Here is a 20,387-nt window from a genome sequence, read left to right as displayed (position 1 = left end):
TAGGTGGGGTTGAGTTGGACATGGTGGAAAGAGTATAAGACGTGTGTGTATTTGTGTGTGTGTGTGTGTGTGTGTGTGTGTGTGTGTGTGTGTGTGTGTGTGTGTGTGTGTGTGTGTGTCGATGTGAATGGCCATGCAAGTTTTTGTGGAAAAGCCATCAGCAGCCTGAGTGATTTATCAGTGACAGGCAGGCAGTGGATCCCTTTGACAGCCATGTTTCTGTGTCTGAAGCCTTTTTGTCAACTCGTCCATTCCGTCTCTCGTTCCCTGATTTCACAGGAGACGATTGGTAAAGTGACCTTGGATTGTAAGGAGATGTGAAATGTGGATTAATGAACTGGTTTTCACAGACTAGAGAGAGAGAGAGAGAGAACAGAACATAATTCAGTGATTAGATCTGAAGGTCATCTATATCAGTTACAAAAGTGTAAATCTAATAACCTACAGTAGTGTACATTTGCAGGTGCGGTTGATGGAGTTGTTTCTAGAGTGTAGCACAGGGAGATAACATTTTATTTTCTAAAGATTGTGAAGACATTTGTATTAAATGCCATCTGCTGCTTTATCTTGCACAAAGTTCATTTTTCTTTATTGCTGCCAACCTTAAATTAAAGTACCAATAAAGAATTTGGTTCTTACTGTTAACAAGCAAAAGCTTCTTCCTGCTTTCAAGCACAAAAATAACTTAATTGATTCAAAAATATATTGTGCATTGATGTTGCAGGATAACATGACAAAAGAAACAATGGAACTTCAACTCACTGATTGTACTAAAATAAAGGTGACTTGACAGCGAAATACGCAAACCCGAGTGTTGTTTGGTGACCGTATAGTGATGTGAAAACAACTTACAGAGGAAGAATGTGAGTGATGAATGAGTGATGAGGACATTTAGTGCAGTAATTCAGGAAGACGGTAACGATGAGCTAACACTGATTAACTTACCAACTAATTAACTCCACATATGAATACATGGCTTATTCATTGACACATAAACCGCAGATACAGGCGAGTCAATACTGGATGGAACAGTGGTCAATAGGTAACACTGGTCAACTGGAACAACTCGCTTTGTTAAATAAGTACAGAATAGTTTGTATAATGGAATCCGGGAGTTCTTTTAGCTTCCAATCTTGTTAATTAGGTCTAACATCGAGTCTTGGACACATAAAAGGAACACTCTTCACTCGCTGTACTTTGCCCTAAGAATGGCAAACCACATATGCTAAATTATACAGTGTCTGAATGTGTTTACATGTATGCGTTTGTGCTTTGCAGTCATGTACAGTATGTGACTGAGTGAGAAAAAGGATGGCAGGAGACAGTGTCCTTGAGAGTGTGTTAGCACAACAGAGTCATTAGCAAACAATCCCCACAGGGATGCAGATGAAGGAGCTGATGAAGTTGAAAGTGTTTTGCTTTAGATGTTCAACACACTGACCGCAAAAGTCCAAATATACATCAGAACAAGTCCCAAACTCATTAGCAGAGCCAGGTCGGAGCCTATTTCCCTGTTTATTTGCAACAGCTAAAAGTGGTAAATTTATGCCAGATTTACAAATTAGCCTGTGCTCAATGTCCAAGCCTTGTTGAAGCTAGTTAATCAAGGGATAACAAAAAAATGGCTTGAATACAGAAGTTATGTGGATGTAAGTATGGTTCTATGTGCACATGTATAGCCCTCTATCAAAACCAGTTATGAAATGGTCCTGTACAAGAGGGCGGACAGAATTTTACAGGGAGTTATGTGTGTGTGTGTGTGTGTGTGTGTGTGTGTGTGTGTGTGTGTGTGTGTGTGTGTGTGTGTGTGTGTGTGGGTGTGTGCATGTAGATTTGTGTACGAGTCGTTGTTGAGTCTGAACAGACAATGTTTATGAAGCTGTCATTCATGGTGCCATTTACAGTATGTGTAACTTACACACTTACATGCAAACACACCCACACACGTGCCCACACACATCTACACACACACACACACACACACACACACACACACTACGTTGTAAAAATGGACTAAATAGTAATGCTATAAATGTTTACTTTATGTGCTCTTTCCTCAGATTCCACCACTCTGTACTCTTAATTGTGCATTTATCAGCATCAATGAAAATAACTGCAAAGCGTTGCAGGTTCAGATCTCACAATAAACCAAAGCACAGGCCAACATAGAATATCATCACTCACAAAGGCATTTTGATAGTTATTGTGATATCGGGCAACGGGAATTTGTGTCTTTGTACAGAGGCAGCATGATAGAAAAACAGCCGACAAAGCGATTTGGAAGTAAAATGGAGGTTGGAGAACAACTCTCTCAAGGGAACATGATGTACCCATTCAATTATCAGTCCCCAGTCAAACAAGACGGATAAAGGATTGTCACAATGTTCGGTGGTGTAGAGGGAACATAGACACACACAAAATACACTTCAGTCAGTCCACAGGTAATAGAAAGGGGTAAAAAAAATAATCCCAGTGCAAAACAAATAAATAAACAGGCATAAAAAGAGAACCTAACTTTGAAGGGGAACTTTGCTGATCTCCCCATGAAGCATCACTTCCCTTAAGCGGAGAAGAATTGGATGAAATGTGCCCTTCGCTCACAAAGGAAGAGCATAAAAAAATTGCAACAACAAATAAAAAAGCAAATAAAGCTTTCTCATCTATCTGACAACACAGCGGCTGTTGCCTTTGAAGGGGAGAAACAAATGCCATCGATTTAGATGTCTGTCTGTCTCCTGTCGAGCTCAATGGGGGATCCCACTGTATCTTCTATTCTCCTTTCCTCTTTTTCATTATTTTGTTTGTACTCCATCTCTGTTTTATCTCGATAAGACATGTGAAAGGTAAAATCAGTCAAACAACACTACATATGTTTGATGAGCTTTGTCACCACAGCGAGCAGCTGCAAAGCGACAGTCTAAAGCAGCACCAGTTTTACACGTCTCCCGGATGTTTACTATTCCAAGCTTCTGTGTAAAACTCTGGGTTTACTGTCTTTAGTCAATGGTATTGAGCATGAAACATATGGTAACATAAGTAGGACTAAAAGTTTCTTCACAAACTCCGAACGTCTTGTGCCCTGTAGGTAAAATCTATTCCCTATTTCCGTTTCACTCGAGCCTCATCGCCACTCAATAAAGACTGGAAAAAAAGTGGACAAACATTGATTTGGGAGTGTTGATTGGAAACCAAATTAGGATGTAGAATGCCGAGTGGCCTTCATATTGACTGATAACAGACAATGGGCTTTGTAAGGCCTTGCAGGTTCAGGGAAGCCAATATTATTTTTTTTAACTTCCTACAAAATGCTATGAGGGAAAAGAGAGAAAACCCTGTAACAATATCAAAACTGAGATATTGGTAATGCACTTTTCAGGAAGATTGTTACTTCAGTACTAAAACTCTTACTGAAAATTCAGTCTCATAGCCATAACAAAATCATGAGAAGGCAATACATTTTAATTAAATAATGTCAGCTATATTTGAACCCAGACAAAGGAAAGACACGATATGTTTCTTTAATTTTTTTAACAGAAAAAAATTAATCATTTATCATTAAAATACAAGCAATCACACATTAAAATTGCTTTGATGCCATCTACTATCAAAAATGCCTTGTCATTTGGTAGCCTACAAAATTTAGATAGGCTATATCCATACCAGAATTTTTTTTTAATTTTTTTTTTTAAATGCACCAAATTTTCTGTTTACATCAGAATGCCTTATTTCGCTCTTTTCAAACTATTTTTTTTTTTGCCAAATACCTGTCTCAGTTTCATGCGCTGCAGCAACTGGATGCTTCTCTGTGTGCAGCCAGCTACCTAGCATCTACAGATAACATTTGAGGCGTTTCGGGAACATCGGTAAATTGTGTGTCTGACAATAAATTCCATGTGAGGCGTTTAGGGAAGCTTGCGAAAACAACCTGGGTTACACTCTCCCCCTCCAAATACATGAAAACTAAAGATTTATACTGTAATGTTTAATCTTGTGTTTCTCAAAAAAGATTCAGAAGATTGGTATTCAAAAATTATTATTCGGGAACCAGTATTGAACAAAAGCTACCCAGTCCTGTACATCAGCAGGCAGATATGAATGAAAGAAGCAGCAGACTTACGGCAGAGAAACAGTTGGTAATTCTACAGTCTTTCTGTTCACTCAACCTGTTAAGATCAAACTGTGCGTTAAGCCCCAGCTTCTGGCTCAGCATCGTACAAAGCTGATGGATCAACGCGCAGGGGCACGACATATGAAACCCATTTATTTTAAAGGGTGTCTGAGCACACTCTGAGGCAAACACGCCCAGTGCACACAAACACATACAAACATTATATAAAGACGGAGAGAGGATGTGTGCATGTTGGAAGCATTTCTATATCTAACCCACTCGCGGCAATACAGAGACGGGAGAGAGTGTCCAATCTATAATCATTAGGAGGGAACGGAGGAGATGGTGGAGAAAGAAAGCTACAGTGCTGTCACCGAGGTGTCAGGGTAACAAGATTAGAACTTGTGTGATTCATCTGTGGCCATTCTGATCCTCAGCCGCCTACCACAATCGCTGATGGGTGGTGTACACAACCTCTCCTCCTAAAATTTGATTTTAGATGCCATGCATTTGAAACTCTGGTGCCAGTGTGTCATATGGTCATCCGAAAAGGATTTTTTTTTTTTTTTTTTTTTCCCCTTATGTTGTTTCATTTAGTCTACAGATTAAGATGTTCTGTAGAAATATCCTAATTTGTGGACAGGGTTCACATATTTAAAGAGTGCTGATCTTGTTACTTAACTCTAAACATTGATGCTTATCCTTGTCCTCTCATTTAAGGCTACCATGGCTGTGGCAACGCCTTATTGTTCTCAGCTTACAGTCCTTAGTCCATAGTACTTCAAATATTTTCTTATGGGGACAAATATACAGTAGACTTCTGCACCTCCAAACACTCTCTCCATCTCTCTAAACACACACATTTTCTTATATGAAATTGTATGACTTACACCAAGGACAGAGTCAGCAAACCACAAGTAACCTGACTGCACTAAAAAAAAGCCATAAAAAACAGCTTGGTTGTGTAGCGATATCTACTTCACACAACATCCATCCAAAGTGTTCTAACTTCATGTTCACCCTCCTTCCTAACCCTCCCCGCACACACACTCTTCCCTCCCCTCTATCTCCCTTCATCCTGCACTTCATCCCTCCTCTCCCTTTTTTCCTTTCTCTCCCTGGGCTTGGGGACAGTAGAGTGACTTTGAAGTTGTGCTGCTTCAGGAGGAGAGAGAGTCACTCTGGCTAATTAGTTGTCCTTATCCCAACAGCAGCAGCCGCCACCAGCTCACTGGCTCAGAGGGAGAAACAGAGCAGGCATCAACAGAAACTACCAACTGCTGCATGCTAAAGATACCCCTCTCCCTCTGCTAGTTGTTCGTGCTTGCGGCTAGCAACAATTTAACTCACCCCAAGACTAAACTGCAGATTAAAGAAGTTGCTCCTTTCAGTCTAATGATAGGTAATATGGTACAGCAAATCCCCTGCTTCCATGGAAAGTCTGTCAGACCATTTAGTCGACTGTGGTGTCAAGACTCTGCTCAAGTTTTGACCATTTTCTCCCTCATGTCATTGTCATCAGTATAACTGTCAGTTTTGCAGACTCAAGCTCTTCCAGTTGCACCATGCCCCACTAAACCCTGTCACTTTTCAGCCTTGTATTTGTAATCTTGATTTTTCTTCCATCTTCTCAAATAGCTCCTGATTTAACTGACTGATTAGGTTTATTTTATAAATATTAGAACATAAATGTGACACCCAGCTCTGCTTATCAGGGTTTCTTAATATTTTCTGTGTTGTCTCATGTTCTTTATATCCAAGAATTCTGATGGCACCAACAATCAGACACTTTAGAGTTTGGTTCATTTTTGTATTTTTTTTTTGTGTATTATTTTTCTATACTTGTAAATCTCGTTTTTTAATAAAATCCCCAAATCACAAACGACAGGGATGTGTTATGAACTGATGTTTAACTAACACTATCTTGAATGAAATGTGTACAAAAAGAAAATGTTTCTCTCTCGTCATATCTATGTGTAATGAAATGTATGGCAACCACTTGGCCAAGTCATATGTGTGAATGTCACATTAATAGATCAAGGTGAAAATACACCGACTTCTGATGGGAAATGTGAGTAGCGATGTGGTGTTCCTACTGAGGCATCTGTGTTATCTTGTCTCAGCAGGGTTCCTCACAGCATGTCCATCTCTCTCCCTGAGCCTTGCTCTCCGTCACCCCAACTCCCTCTCTCTCTAAAACCTCAGTCCCACGGCACCGAGACATGGCAGCGGGGGGGAGGGAGAGCCGGCTGAGTTTCAGAAACATTAACTACTCCCTTAAGAGAGACACACACACACACACAAGTGCTGGTTCTCAGCATCATTTTGTATCGGATCACCGTACTCCATTCTGTTTGGCCTCAGTGCCAAAGACTGCTGACATACTGTCATATGTGCACATACTGTGTATTCTTTGACTGTCTGTTTCTGTCTCGTCATTCGATATGACAGGGAGCAACTTCCCACTGAATGAGGCTCTTATTATTATTCAACTAACTCCATTGTTAGGTTTTCTGCTTAGAAGTAAAACATTTTTTTTTTTTAAATACACTGGGCTGCACTTGCTCTTTGAAGTAGTCAAGGCTCATTCCCTGGTTACACGCTGACATAAAGTTCATAGACAAATGCATTATCTAAGACAATTCAATGTCTTTCTGGTCCGTGGTGTCACAGCCTGTAGGGCTATGAACTAAATAGTTCAACATTAGTTATATAAAGTTCAACACAGAGAGTGGAGGAGAGAGTTCTCTGCCAGATTCTCTGAGACAATTAATTCAAGCTGTCTCCTCATATCCATGGACCCCTGACTCCCAAGGCCAGTCAGGAGAAGGACAGACGGAGAAGGATGACATGGGTCACGGAGGATATGTTCATGCACATACATAAGAATGTGTGTGTCTCTCTATGACACGTGTACACACATTTGTATGAACGTCCGTGCACGCGTCTACAGTCTGTATTTGTCTTTTAGTGTCTATATGCATGCATATACTCCCCGTGTCGTCAGCCACGTTGCTTGCACACACACCTGTCCAGGAGAGTCAGATTCTCCCCTAATGGCACCGTGGGGACCCAAAACATTAGCATATTAAAAGGTGACATTTCAAAGCCTGAGCCTTGCAGGAGAGTGCAGCCCGATCACTCTGACAGTCTGACAGCCAAACAGGCAGGCCGGAGAACAGACACATGAGACTATGGAGTGTAACACAATGGGAATATAGGCTGCTAGATTTGAGTTGGAAAACACCTGTCCAGTCACAGTAGGAACCTCAGAATGGGATAGGGATTTGTAATGTGATTTATGAGATCCATGTCACCGTGTCCCAAACCTATAAGGAACTTAAGTAGTAGTCTGGCGTAATGACTCTTGCCTCATTATTAATGATGAAATATCGGTGGAAACTACTGTTATACATGGGCTTAGAATTATACATGAGGCCTAAAGCGGAGTTTATTGGACAAATCAACACATATAATACATACGTTGTGACCATTGAGCTACCTGGCTAACTCAACCCTAGTCTTTGTGCAGTGAGTGATGGGGGATAATTATACATGGCAAACCAGTGGTGCGAAGAAGGCAACCAGAAAGCTGGCGACCCTTTCACAGCCACGGAGGTGCTCCCGAGCCAATGGTTCTACCCACATTCGCCGCCGCCTAATTAAAACACCATGAGCCCCATAGGGGAACCCACTGCCAAGCCTATCAGGGGAAAAAATACCCCAGTTCGAACAGACAACACAAAAAACCCAAACACAACTAACAACACAAAGGGGACTAATTATCAAACTCTCCTTACAAACTACCCAAAAGAGGAACATGACAACCTGACATTTCCCCTCATCAAAAAGATGGTGAACAAACAACAACTCGTGTTCTACTGACATCCTCATCCAAAACCATTTACCAACCTACAGTCCTACAAGACAAACCAAGACAGTAGCCACTGTCTGCCAAAGAGGTTAGCAATACACCAATTTAATCTGGGCAAATCCACTAGAAAAATCGACATTAAGCTCAAATTTATTTACTCTTAACAAATGGCCACCGGACGAGCAGACGAGCGGATGAGCCCTCACTTGTCACAAACCGGCTCAACACTTGCGACAAACAGGAGGGTTTTATTTAAAATGAACACAGTTAAACTATAAAAGAAACATGAGGTGTGAAGATGAGTAGCATCAGTGGGGATGGATGGATGGGTGAGAAATGTGTATGCAAGTGTTGAAGGTGAAAGTTAAAGTCCACTTGAGCCACAGCAAACAGAAAGGGAGGGGTCGTAACACTGAAAACAACAAAAAACATTTCTGCTTGTTTGCATGAACATATTTCCACAAACAGATATCACGCACACAAACACGCGCGCGCACACACGCACCATTTACATAAAGGGATTGCGCATCACAATCTATACTAAAACGAGCTACAGCAGGTACAGGAAGAAAAACAGACAGAGATTTTAGTATGTAACCCAAATATAAAAGCACCTGGTTCACAGTCTGGGGAAGAGAAACCTGACATCTGCATTCATTTTCTTGAAATGATAGTGATGGATGCTGATGAATTTACTGTTGTCTCACACACACACACACACACACACAGCAGTTGAGAGAAGTGTGACAATGGCTGACTTCAGTAATTGGCTCTGAACTGCAGTTTCAGCAAAAGTCTTGGTCCTGTCGAAAACCTGTCAGTATTTGGCAACTGTTACCCTCATTTTCCTCTGCAGGGCAGCAAGATGTTACCTACCTCACTGCTGTCACATGTTACAATGCTTTCTCCAACCACTTCTGCTACGACTAATAATACTTCTGTCAGAGCTGAGGCAACAGATACAACCCATCTTTCCGCTCGTGAAAATATTAGACTGCATGTTGAGTGGAATAAGAGACAGAATGAGAGAGAGATACTTCCAGAGCAAAATAGCAGTGAGGGAGGGAGACACTGACACAGCAAGAAACTGATTAATTCCAGCTATTTATCAAACAGCAATATCCGAGCACACAGAGCTTTTCATCTAAAGTCTAATGATGCTGCGCAATGAAGTGATGCAAAACTGAGGGATTTTCCATTTCAGATAGCCTGTACTGTGAGCAAACCCAATCTTTTCCTGCTTTCCAGCTCATCAGCTAACAATTACAGAGGGCACTCCTCTCTACATGTGTCCTGTGATAGACAATTTTCAGGTTGTAGCATCTTGTAGAATTGTCCTCTCCCTTCCTCTTCAGTTTTCTTAACAACTACTCCATCAACACATGGGCCAATTTTGCAGAATGCCAATTGTGAGCAGGCCCTGAGTAAAGCTACCCAGCAGGAGTCTTGGAATGTAATTCAAAAAGGAAAAAGACCCCTCCGTAACGTATCCCTTCCAAAGAAACAATCAGGGTAACGGCAACATTATCAATAGCACTGTTTCAAGATTTTGGAGTGATAACATCGTAAGTACAGTTTCAGAAACTTGCTTTAATGTTGTGTTATTTCTTGGGGGCTGTGACTCCTGACAGGGAGTCAGTTAAACACTTTTTCAGTTTGAAATCTGAAAAGGATGAAAATCAGCTGCAAATGCTGTCACTAAAGCAGCAATTGGTTCCACTACTCACGAGGCCTATTGTCATATATATCACTCATATTCAAGCAATTTTGCAACATCAGTTGTTGATTTTTATTGAAATCTTGAGCCCGCTCAGGCAGTCCATTAACTACGCAATAATATCTGTTCATCAGCCCCAATTTTGAGCCCTCAAACATGGGACATAAATACCCAGTTAGGGTGCAAATCTCAGGGTTGCTTCATTCAGCAGGACTGCTGCATGTTACGTTTTTGGGAGGAGAGAGAGGAGAATGATGGTCTTCGACGGGATAATGGGGAGCAATGTGGTAAAGTGGTTTGTGTGGAAGACCACTGCACTAGGCACCAGTGTTTGTTTCCAGGATTTTGATGTGTGTTGGAAACATTAAAAACAATATGATTTATTCTTATATACAGATACCCAGGTAAAATAACTACAAAGCAAAGGCCATTTGAACAGGATGATTTCACTTGTCTTCACAGGAAAAGTAAAAAAAAAAAAAAAAAAGTGACATTTCAGCTTAAACACTAACAGAAACGAGACTGAAAGCAGTTAAAATACCTTCATTAGTACTGACTCGCTGAGTTTCTCCCGGTTGACAATCTTTATGGCGACTTTCTGGCATGTTACACAGTGGACTCCAAGCTTGACCAACCCTGCAAAAACAAACAGAAAAGACATACTTCATTAGGTCAAATAGGTCAAACACTCAGACATCTGCTCGTATGTTCAAACAGGCACAAAGAAAGCAACTAGTGCCCACTTATGCACTCTGCCAAATGTAAATTCCTAGTAAGCACATCATGCAAGAACTTAAAATGAGCTGTGAATCAAAGTGCTGTGAGGAAAATTACATTTTTCTTTGGCTAACCACTAATGTGCATTGACCACACTTATGTAAAATGGCTCATGACTGCATGTTCTGAACACTCGCAATGACTTCTGAAGTGCAAACAGTTCCTTAAAGAAACTACTCTCTGGGGTTTATCGGAGTCATAAAGACAATAAGTGAGTGGGCCATTTGTGTTATTGATTCCTATAATGTACTACAACCACTGTAATGCAGTCGTGTCAAGTTAGCTGAAACGGCAACAAACAAAGGCATTAAGCCAAAGGTCAGACACTGACTGGGACTGATTATTGACCGGCAGCCAAATATGATGAGAATGAAGCAACCTCGCACAGAACTGTGGGAGTCTAAATTAGGATGGCACATTTCAACAACCCAGCAGAAAACATAACCCTTCATTTCATAACAAAAACACACTGCTGCATGGGGAGAGATTTGAGTGTTTGATACACCATGCCCATCAGTTCTTTCGGGATTCCCACACAAACACTTCTGTCAAAACTCACATAAATCCTGTGATTTGCTACCCAACCACAAAAGTGTCTCCCTCTGCTTTGCCTTACCAAATGTCCCCAGGTATCCTTAGTTAAATGATCAGTCACAAACAATGCGGAAAGCAGGCAGGGATGCCACAATGAGTGTCATTACAATGGAACAAAGTGATGTGTGCATTTGATACAGAGGGAGCCATGACAACAGCACCAATCCATTTTCTGCCAGGGACGAAAGAGCTGCACACACATTAGAAGGATGTTTGCATCAGATAGATCACTTACAAACTGAAACAAACACACACACCCATACAAAACAAATGTGAGCTTCTGTTATTGATTTCCCCTATGGCCCCGCGGGCACTGGAGGGATTTGGAGACAACAGAAGATGATTTTTAACTTTGTAAACTACATCATTTGAGTTCTTTAATGGCCTCAGAAAGATTTAAGCGGAATGATGTGGATGTTTGGATTTCTTGCCTCTCTCGTGCTGGCAGAGTTGACGATGGTGGAATTAAGTTCATAAGTGTTACTATAATGTGCCAAAAACAGAAATGCTGCAGTTACAGTAATAAGCATGTGGAAGGAGAGGAATAATGTCCTGCAGCGAGCTGGCTGGCTGGCTGACATGAGCCAGGCTTACAAAGGCTTTCAGCTCGCTCACCTATGTTTCTCTCACAGTTTTATTTCTATTTGAACTAGAAAAAGAGGAGAGTCAATGGCCTTTAAGGAAGAGGTGAAATGTCGGAAAGACCAGAGAAGTCTTCTAATGCGACAGAAATGTCCAGGAGAAAGGTGATATGGTGGAGGGGAAGCAACAGTGGGACACAGAAAAGGAGAAAGAGAGAAGAAGTAAATACAGATCAAGACAAAAATAAAGGGAAAAGTGGAAGAGATTGAGAGTAAGAGAAAGCACATTATTCAAATGACAGGCCACAGATAATTAAGCAATAATGGAGAGCATTGTGTGGGAGTGAGGCTCTAGCTTGAGAAGTTGAGGGGCCGCGGGGGCAGAGAGTGGAGACACATGGAGGAGAGGAGGCGTGATAGTTAGAGAGAGATGGGAAGCAAATGCTAAAAAGAAGAAGATAAAAGATGTAGAAGGATAAAATTTGGAAAAGGGGATGAGGCAGCTCAGCAGAAGGGGAGACAACACACAAACCCATTAGCCTTGCGATGGTAATCATATTTTAATGGCGGCTATAGAGAAGCTCATAAGTCATGATAAACACATTAAAGAGAAAATATCTGCCTCCAAACACATGAAAAGTTAACTGGATTATTTGCCTCACTATCCATCTCCCTCCAGTGCCTCCATGTTTTCTTGAGCAGAGGATACATTAGCAAGAGGGAAATGTGCACAGGGAACCCAACACATTACGATTTTACAACCACTTTGTGTACGGATTGAAATGACCTATTGCAGGGAAGTTCAGTCCATAATATACAGGGACAGGTGACATAGGCACCTTTTATCCCACATACATAAAAATCTTGATATGAAATAAAAGAAGAAAACAACTAATGGTCATAGAAAAACACATGCAAATCACAAGCTTAAATGACAAATGCGGCAGCAATTGATAAAAGACAGATTGTCGATTTTGGGCCAAATTTGTATTAATTTGGTGGTGCTGAAGCTAAATAACATTCAGACAATTCAAATTTATCACGAGAAAAAGTTAAGGGAATATTTAAATTGTTGAAGATGAATGTCTGTACAAAAGTTTATTGCAATCCATGCAATAGTTGTCAACACATTTCACTAAAGGCCAAAAATATCAACCTGACCATGTCTGTATAAAAACGTCATGGCAACCCATTGGAAAGTGGTGTGAAGACCATTATTCCTACAGCTTTGTTGGTAATACAGCATGTTTTTATATCAGAATCAGGGACAAAGAGCCTAAAAAAAGCTAAAGCATGTCATTACGTGTGGGTGTTGTGTGCACACATTCACACAGCCATTTGCCAACACACAGTACTTGTACATAATGTCAAAATGTGCACTAGGGACAGAGTCATATTTACCAAACCAGAGTTTACAGCAAAATAAGAAAACCAGGAACTGGTTTTCAGTCCCAAAAACAAATCAGACAATAAATAAATAAATAATAAATCTGTGTGTTTTATGGCTTTGGGTTTGGCTCCGCAAAATAGCTTTTATTTGAAGCGCAAGACTGCAGAGGTATGTGGTTTAGATCTCGGTTGTGCATTTGCCCAGAAACCCACCCTCTGCATCGCTGTACAAAGACTCTACCATGAACATAGCCTTACCAAAAGAATGTTTGAGCCTGAACACTATCACAGCAATTTAATCATTTTTAAACCAGTGTTGTGATTATTCTTGTCAACGATCCCTTATTGCCTCATGTCCAACCCCAACATCCTCTTCCAACAGGAACCATGTGAAATTAAAGATTTAATATCTAATTGTATTGTGACTTTAACTGTCTAAAGTACTGTATGTTGTTATAAACCTTGTCTCTCCATGATCAAAAGTAACTATGTTCTCTTTCTCTCTAATGTTCTGTAATGAGAGTGATTGCCTGCTCCCAGCGCCCCTTACACCTGTCTGTTACAATAACCTTTGCAGCTCTGGATGAACACAATAAGCTGGCGAGGCCAGGCAGAGGGATGTTTGGGAGACGCCCAGGAAGACACCGGGGTTTTCGTCTGGATCTGGCTGGGCTGAGCAGGTAGGCTGTCTTTGAACATAGCTTCAAATGTAAGTCTTTGACGGAAAGCACAAAGGATCAGAGCCTCATGGTGGGGGCGGGGGGGTTCAGAGAAGATTACAGCTGCTGTTGCCAGTGCCTGTGCATGACTGTGTGTGCGTATATGAAGCTGGTATCTTTGTAAGTATAAAACTGATGTGTGGAATTTTTTGTAATCGCTCTAGATGGAAGAACAGCTCTGTGTTGTGATAAATATCCCATATGAATGATTCATTAACGTGACACGTTACACCCATATGCAGACTGTTATGTCACATACAGTACATTTATATGCTTTTCATTAATAGACAAAAGCAGGCTGTGCAGCGGAGTTTGCGATGCCACTGAATCAGCAAGTGGATTGATCTCTCCTCTCCTTTGCCGTCCTCACAAATCGATAGCATCAAAAGCTCCCGTCTTCACAACAGTGTCAGAATAATGAGAATAATGGCACCAGCCAAGGACTTATGGGCTAGAGAGGCCAACCATTGACTGACCCCCCAGCCTCCATCCCAGCTCTGCACTCTTTACTTTCCACGCACTCCTGTGATTAATGATCTAATGCAGAGGAACTGCTGAACGAAGACACAGAATGAGAACTTTGGTCCATGGCTCAGTGAGCATCGGAGCCGAGCGGTGTTTTGCTGCACTGGTGTTGGAAGCTGCTGCATCGCTTGGAAGTCATGCTTTCAATCACTGCCCTGCAGGCTTTGACAAATCAGGGATGAATAATAACGTTTTAGAATAAAAGCTGAGCTGATTGCGTCCTTAGAACAAGCCATTTAGGAAAAAAAAGGTTGGAGAACTGAGTGCCAGAAAGAAAGGGTCACAATGAGAAAAATAGAAGAAAGAAAGGAGCACAGAAAAGCAAAGAACAGCGTTCTGAAACAGTGGCTGTGCAGTACCTCTTTATCATCAATGGAGGAACTTAATTAACAACTAAATATGCACAGAGTTGTGAAAATCCTACTAATCAATTACTTCTCAAAAACTAAAGCACATTCTGCCAGTGCATCTCCTGCTCCACATCACTGATTTGGTAATGAGCTTCTTGTCTCACTTCACCGTCTCTTCATAAGTGATTGTGTTTCAAGATATCACTGCTGAACTTTCTGTCCTGAAAAATATCTTTAATGACTGCCAGGTTGTATTCATTATGACAGCATGTAGTTGAACTTTTTCAACTAAGCAACTTTCTGCAAAAGATTTAACTGACAGGGACTTCCTGGCCTTGGGATCCAAAGGATATTTCCAATCAATATGACAGTTACATACAGTGGTGTGAAAAAGTGTTTGCCCCCTTCCTGATTTCCAATTTTTTTGCATGTTTGTCACACTTAAATGTTTCAGATCATCAAACAAATTTAAATATTAGTCAAAGATAACAAGTAAACACAAAATGCAGTTTTTAAATGAAGGTTTTTATTATTAAGGGAGAAAAAAAATCCAAACCCACATGGCCCTGTGTGAAAAAAATGTTTGCCCCCTCCTGTTAAAACATAACTTAACTGGTTTATCACACCTGAGTTCAATTTCTCGAGCCACACCCAGGCCTGATTACTGCCACACCTGTTCTCAATCAAGAAATCACTTAAATAGCACCTGCCTGACAAAGTGAAGTAGACCAAAAGATCCTCAAAAGCTAGACATCATGCCGAGATCCAAAGAAATTCAGGAACAAATGAGAAAGAAAGTAATTGAGATCTATCAGTCTGGAAAAGGTTATAAAGCCATTTCTAAAGCTTTGGGACTCCAGCGAACCACAGTGAGAGCCATTATCCACAAATAGAGAAAACATGGAACAGTGGTGAACCTTCCCAGGAGTGGCCGGCCGACCAAAATTACCCCAAGAGCGCCGCGACAACTCATCCGAGAGGTCACAAAAGACCCCACAACAACATCCAAAGAACTCCAGGCCTCACTTGCCTCAGTTAAGGTCAGTGTTCATGACTGCACCATAAGAAAGAGACTGGGCAAAAATGGCCTGCATGGCAGAGTTCCAAGACCAAAACCACCGCTGAGCAAAAAGAACATTACGGCTCGTCTCATTTTTGCCAGAAAACATCTTGATGATCCCCAAGACTTTTGGGAAAATACTCTGTGGACTGACGAGACAAAAGTTGAACTTTTTGGAAGGTGTGTGTCCCGGTACATCTGGCATAAAAGTAACACCGCATTTCAGAAAAAGAACATCATACCAACAGTAAAATATGGTGGTAGTAGTGTGATGGTCTGGGGCTGTTTTGCTGCTTCAGCACCTTGAAGACTTGCTGTGATAAATGGAACCATGAATTCTACCGTCTACCAAAAAAATCCTGAAGGAGAATGTCCGGCCATCTGTTCGTGACCTCAAGCTGAAGCCAACTTGGGTTCTGCAGCAGGACAATGATCCAAAACACACCAGCAAGTCCACCTCTGAATGGCTGAAGAAAAACAAAATGAAGACTTTGGAGTGGCCTAGTCAAAGTCCTGACCTGAATCCTATTGAGATGCTGTGGCATGACCTTAAAAAGACGGTTCGTGCTGGAAAACCCTCCAATGTGGCTGAATTACAACAACTCTACAAAGATGAGTGGGCCAAAATTCCTCCACAGCGCTGTAAAAGACTCATTGCAGGTTATCACAAACGCTTGATTGCAGTTGTTGCTGCTAAGGGTGGCCCAACCAGTTATTAGGTTTAGGGGGCAAACACTTTTTCACACAGGGCCATGTGGGTTTGGATTTTTTTTCTCCCTTAATAATAAAAAAAAAACCCTTCATTTAAAAACTGCATTTTGTGTTTACTTGTGTTATCTTTGACTAATATTTAAATTTGTTTGATGATCTGAAACATTTAAGTGTGACAAACATGCAAAAAAAATAAGAAATCAGGAAGGGGGCAAACACTTTTTCACACCACTGTATAGCAATTAGCCAATGCGAGAACTTGTGAGTGTCCCAGAAACACATAAGTCAAGTACCAAAAAGAGTATGGGAAAATTTTGCTTGTCACTATTTGCCACAATAAGACATTGTTAATGTATCATAACCAAGTTGAAAGACGTGAATGATTTTGCAGGGTACAGTTTATTTGAATGAGATTTAGGCTATGAAGAGGACTATATATTTGTTTATTTTATTTAAGTCTTTTAACTTGGTTCGGGAGCTCCCAGTGGACCATCGCTCGCATGTTTATGTTTGCCTTCCTTTTCCTTCACTTAGAGCTGTTTAGCCTGGCAAAGCAGGCGGGAAACCCCCACACCCGAGGGGAGGAACCCTCGATTCTTCTAAGAAAGCTTTTACTGTCCCAGTTTTTAAAGTAGCCTGATCAGTGGTTGATTTATCATCGAGTATCGAGGGAAGAGCAGGTAGAAGAGAGGAGAATAACCCTGACTGTGAGCCTGATTTCCAATGCCATCAATCAGAGATACAAAGGGGAAAAGAAAAAGAACACCCTGCTTGTGTTTGAGCCTACAAGAAGCTCTTCATGATCTCCACCTGCCAACCACACACATCCACAAGAGCCACACACGCAGTCAGTGTTTTCAGCCTTATCCTCCTCACAGCTCCTGCATCCATGCGGGTAAAGATCATTATTGGATTAATTTCCATCTGGAACCAACTACAAGGAGAGGAGAGCAAAGGATGAAAAAGAGATGTTCCCACTTGCGCACCTCTCTCACTTTCAAACTTGATCTTTCAGAAGTGCTAAACCATTGCCGGCAGATGGTAGTAGCTTATGCTGGCTTAGCTTTCTCTCCCTGAGGCGCTGGCTCTGAGAAGCTCGTTGCCCTTAGGCACCGATCTGTGTGCTGCTTTCCACTTCTGCTCTCTAACCCTGAATGCTCTACATCGTGGGCTACAGCTCCGTCCTGGGATCAGTGTTCGAAAGGAAACACAACGTGGTACAGGGGCTTACTCCTTCAGCTTTTTCTGGCCATATGGAAAGCCCTTGCAGCAGGGCGTGGGAATCCCCTCCACCAGGGCAAAGGGCAGGGGTCACTATCATCGGTCACGACACCTCTGTACTGTCTAACTCATTCACATAAATGCACAAGTATACAGACAGATTTAATGAGCAGGAAAGCTTCATAATTAAATTAAATCATGGTCACTTTAGTTTTGTTAGCCTGGTAAACATCACTACACTGAATTTGTATAATGTCAAATATCTGTGGGTGGTGACTAGAATAGAAAAAAAAAAACGTTTTCCTTGTAGCTTCACAATATTCGTCATTACTGTTTGGATGTATTGCTGATGATAAAGTGACAGAAACAAATGGATATGACTAATTTATGCTTTCACGTGTAAACATACAATGTTGAATGCACAATGTTGGGAAATGTATTGGATCTCATCTTAAAAACATTACTTTCTGCCAAATATTTCTGTTTTCTTCATATAGTCCTTGTACATAATGTTTATGTGTGAACTACCTATTTACCGAAGCATGAATGGCAGAGAAAGAAACATTGAGACTCTTTTTGGAATAAAAAAAATCCCCCACTCAAAATATGTAATTACACAAATTAATTTAGAAAATGTGTGCATTTCGGATACATATAAAAATGTTGAATATTTGGCTGGACCCCATCAGTTTCTTTCTGCCCTTGTGTTTTGTTATTCAGGTGCTCCATGTACACTTGTCTTTCCCTCGTTTCTCAGTCTGCCAAATTGTTCCTTCATTTTCTGACTAATATATCTCCACATCTCTCTCTTCATCCTCTTATCAATCCACAACAAAAAGAGTGAAAGAGAGGGAATGCACCAGCAGAAAGCTGTTGAGTCATATTGTGCAGGAGGGAGACAGCATGTCGAAGATCAAACATGTGCACTCGCTACTTGATGAATGCAATCTCTGTCTGCCTCTCTCCCGCTGCCTCTCTCCTTTCTCTTCATTCACTAAATCTCCATCTCCTCTATTTCTCCACCTCTTCTCTCACTCTCTTTGCATTTTCAGTCAGCCGTGACGTTAGTCTACGCAGCCTGAATTCCCCTGTAACCCTCTAAACTCTACCAGCCAAAGCAACAGCAACAACATCAGTAACGCCAGCGGCCCAGACCGACAGAACAGCTTCAAAAGCAGGAAGAGCAGTTTAGCCCTGGAGTGCTGAAGCGAGGAGGGAGGCACACTGACGCATGCATACAGAAACTGTTTATTTGGCCTCCGTGAAATATGACATTTGCTCAACTGCTCCATTATAACTCCATGCACAAAATATATAGATCTTTTTGGCAAATGCAATAATAATAGAACTCTCCTGTCAAAAAAGGGAAGTTATTTATATATTTCAAGGGCAGCCTGGAGGGAGTAGGGATTGAGCCTTGCTCAAAAGTAAGTGAACCTGCAACTGATAGACATTTCTCACTTTGACAAAATAAACATTACTATTAATGGATGATAGCCTATAGATGTACACAATTATCTCTGGTACAGATCTCATCAATTCTCTCCATTAGAAAGCTCAATCTATGAAAACGACAGATTTTCCTGAGCATATGTGTGACGCAGTGCAAAGCTCTTTGGCAAAGATGCGAGCATTCATGATAGGATTTTAATGACATCCAGCATTACTAGACTTATGACAAAGTGGTCTTAGTTTACCTTTATTACCTCTGTGCTTGAATGGAGTGTAACATTTTAATGAATCTTTGTTAAGATTAACATATTAAACATACTTAATGACCATACACAAAGCTATACTGCACATATGTACAAACCTATTGCTTCTACAGTATCCTCCACAGGATTTTGGAATCTACTCTCAGTGTCGAAATATATTTCTAGTGTATTTGAGTGAGCTGGCAGTTGGTTTTTGGGCTGTTTGGGTGAAAGGGAGAAGGAGGTACAAGGCTGTGAAAAGTCAATTCCATACACGACTGTGATTTACATAACATAGCCCCAACAAACACAGAGTTAACTGTAGTGTAAGGTGATGAAGTTCTGGGTGGCTCCAAGGCAGTAATCTATTTTTCACATTCTGATACAAACAGGAGAACAATTGCAAGCATCGCCCAAAGGCGGCAAAAACTGAGTGATCCACTTGGTTGGTAACAAGCTCCCTGATTGGCAGATCTCACAAAATCCCCACCCCCTTTCTGCATCAGCCTCATCAGAATGCAAATATGTGCACGGATACATCCTCAAAAGCTCATCACCTGCATGGCGGAAGACACGAGCTTCACACGCTTGTTTTTGCCAGCAAGGCAAACAACTCTCATTGCCAGAGGTAAGTAGCACATGATTGCACAGCAGAAAATAGCTCAGAAAGTGCAGGCTGTCATATTTTTAACTGCAAAAAAAAGTTCCTGGATGTGTGTAACTTTGTACACACACCAAATATGCTCATGTTTGCCAGATTTCCACACTCAGAGAGTTTATCTGTGCTGGAGTCATCTTACATTGGAGTATGAAAGATTGGGTTCTGCTGTATCTCAAATAAGAACAAAAAGAAAAGTCAGGCAGAACTTTTTGGGTAGAGATTTGGTCTATTGTTGAGGAGACAGTCTTCCCATTAACTTGATCAGAGGCAGTGATATCTTTTCTCTTCTGAATCTCTCTCAGGACATGTCATCGCAAATTCAAAATACTCATGTCTAAATTCTGGCCTGATGTGACTTAGGGCCAGGCCACACAGCCAAGCGAGAGTGACACTGTCAGAGGAATGT

The 20,387-nt window shown here is 41.2% G+C and overlaps 1 protein-coding gene across 8 annotated transcripts in view; it reads right to left on the bottom strand.

Moving 5' to 3' along the window:
• brsk2a (BR serine/threonine kinase 2a) overlaps nt 1–20,387 on the bottom strand; it is a 158,890-nt gene that overhangs the window by 56,681 nt on the left and 81,822 nt on the right. For all 8 annotated transcript variants that reach the window (XM_069161968.1, XM_069161971.1, XM_069161969.1 and 5 more), the window contains exon 2: nt 10,241–10,335. In XM_069161968.1, the coding sequence (XP_069018069.1) occupies nt 10,241–10,335 (95 nt within the window). The remainder of the gene's footprint in view (nt 1–10,240; nt 10,336–20,387) is intronic.

This window comes from Embiotoca jacksoni, unplaced genomic scaffold (genome assembly GCF_022577435.1).
Source record: "Embiotoca jacksoni isolate LCO1_2020_lvr unplaced genomic scaffold, fEmbJac1.0.p SCAF_3, whole genome shotgun sequence".
In the NCBI taxonomy this organism is placed as follows: Eukaryota; Metazoa; Chordata; class Actinopteri; family Embiotocidae; genus Embiotoca; species Embiotoca jacksoni.
Note: the sequence above shows the minus strand (reverse complement) of the source record. Positions and strands in the feature narration are given on the sequence as shown.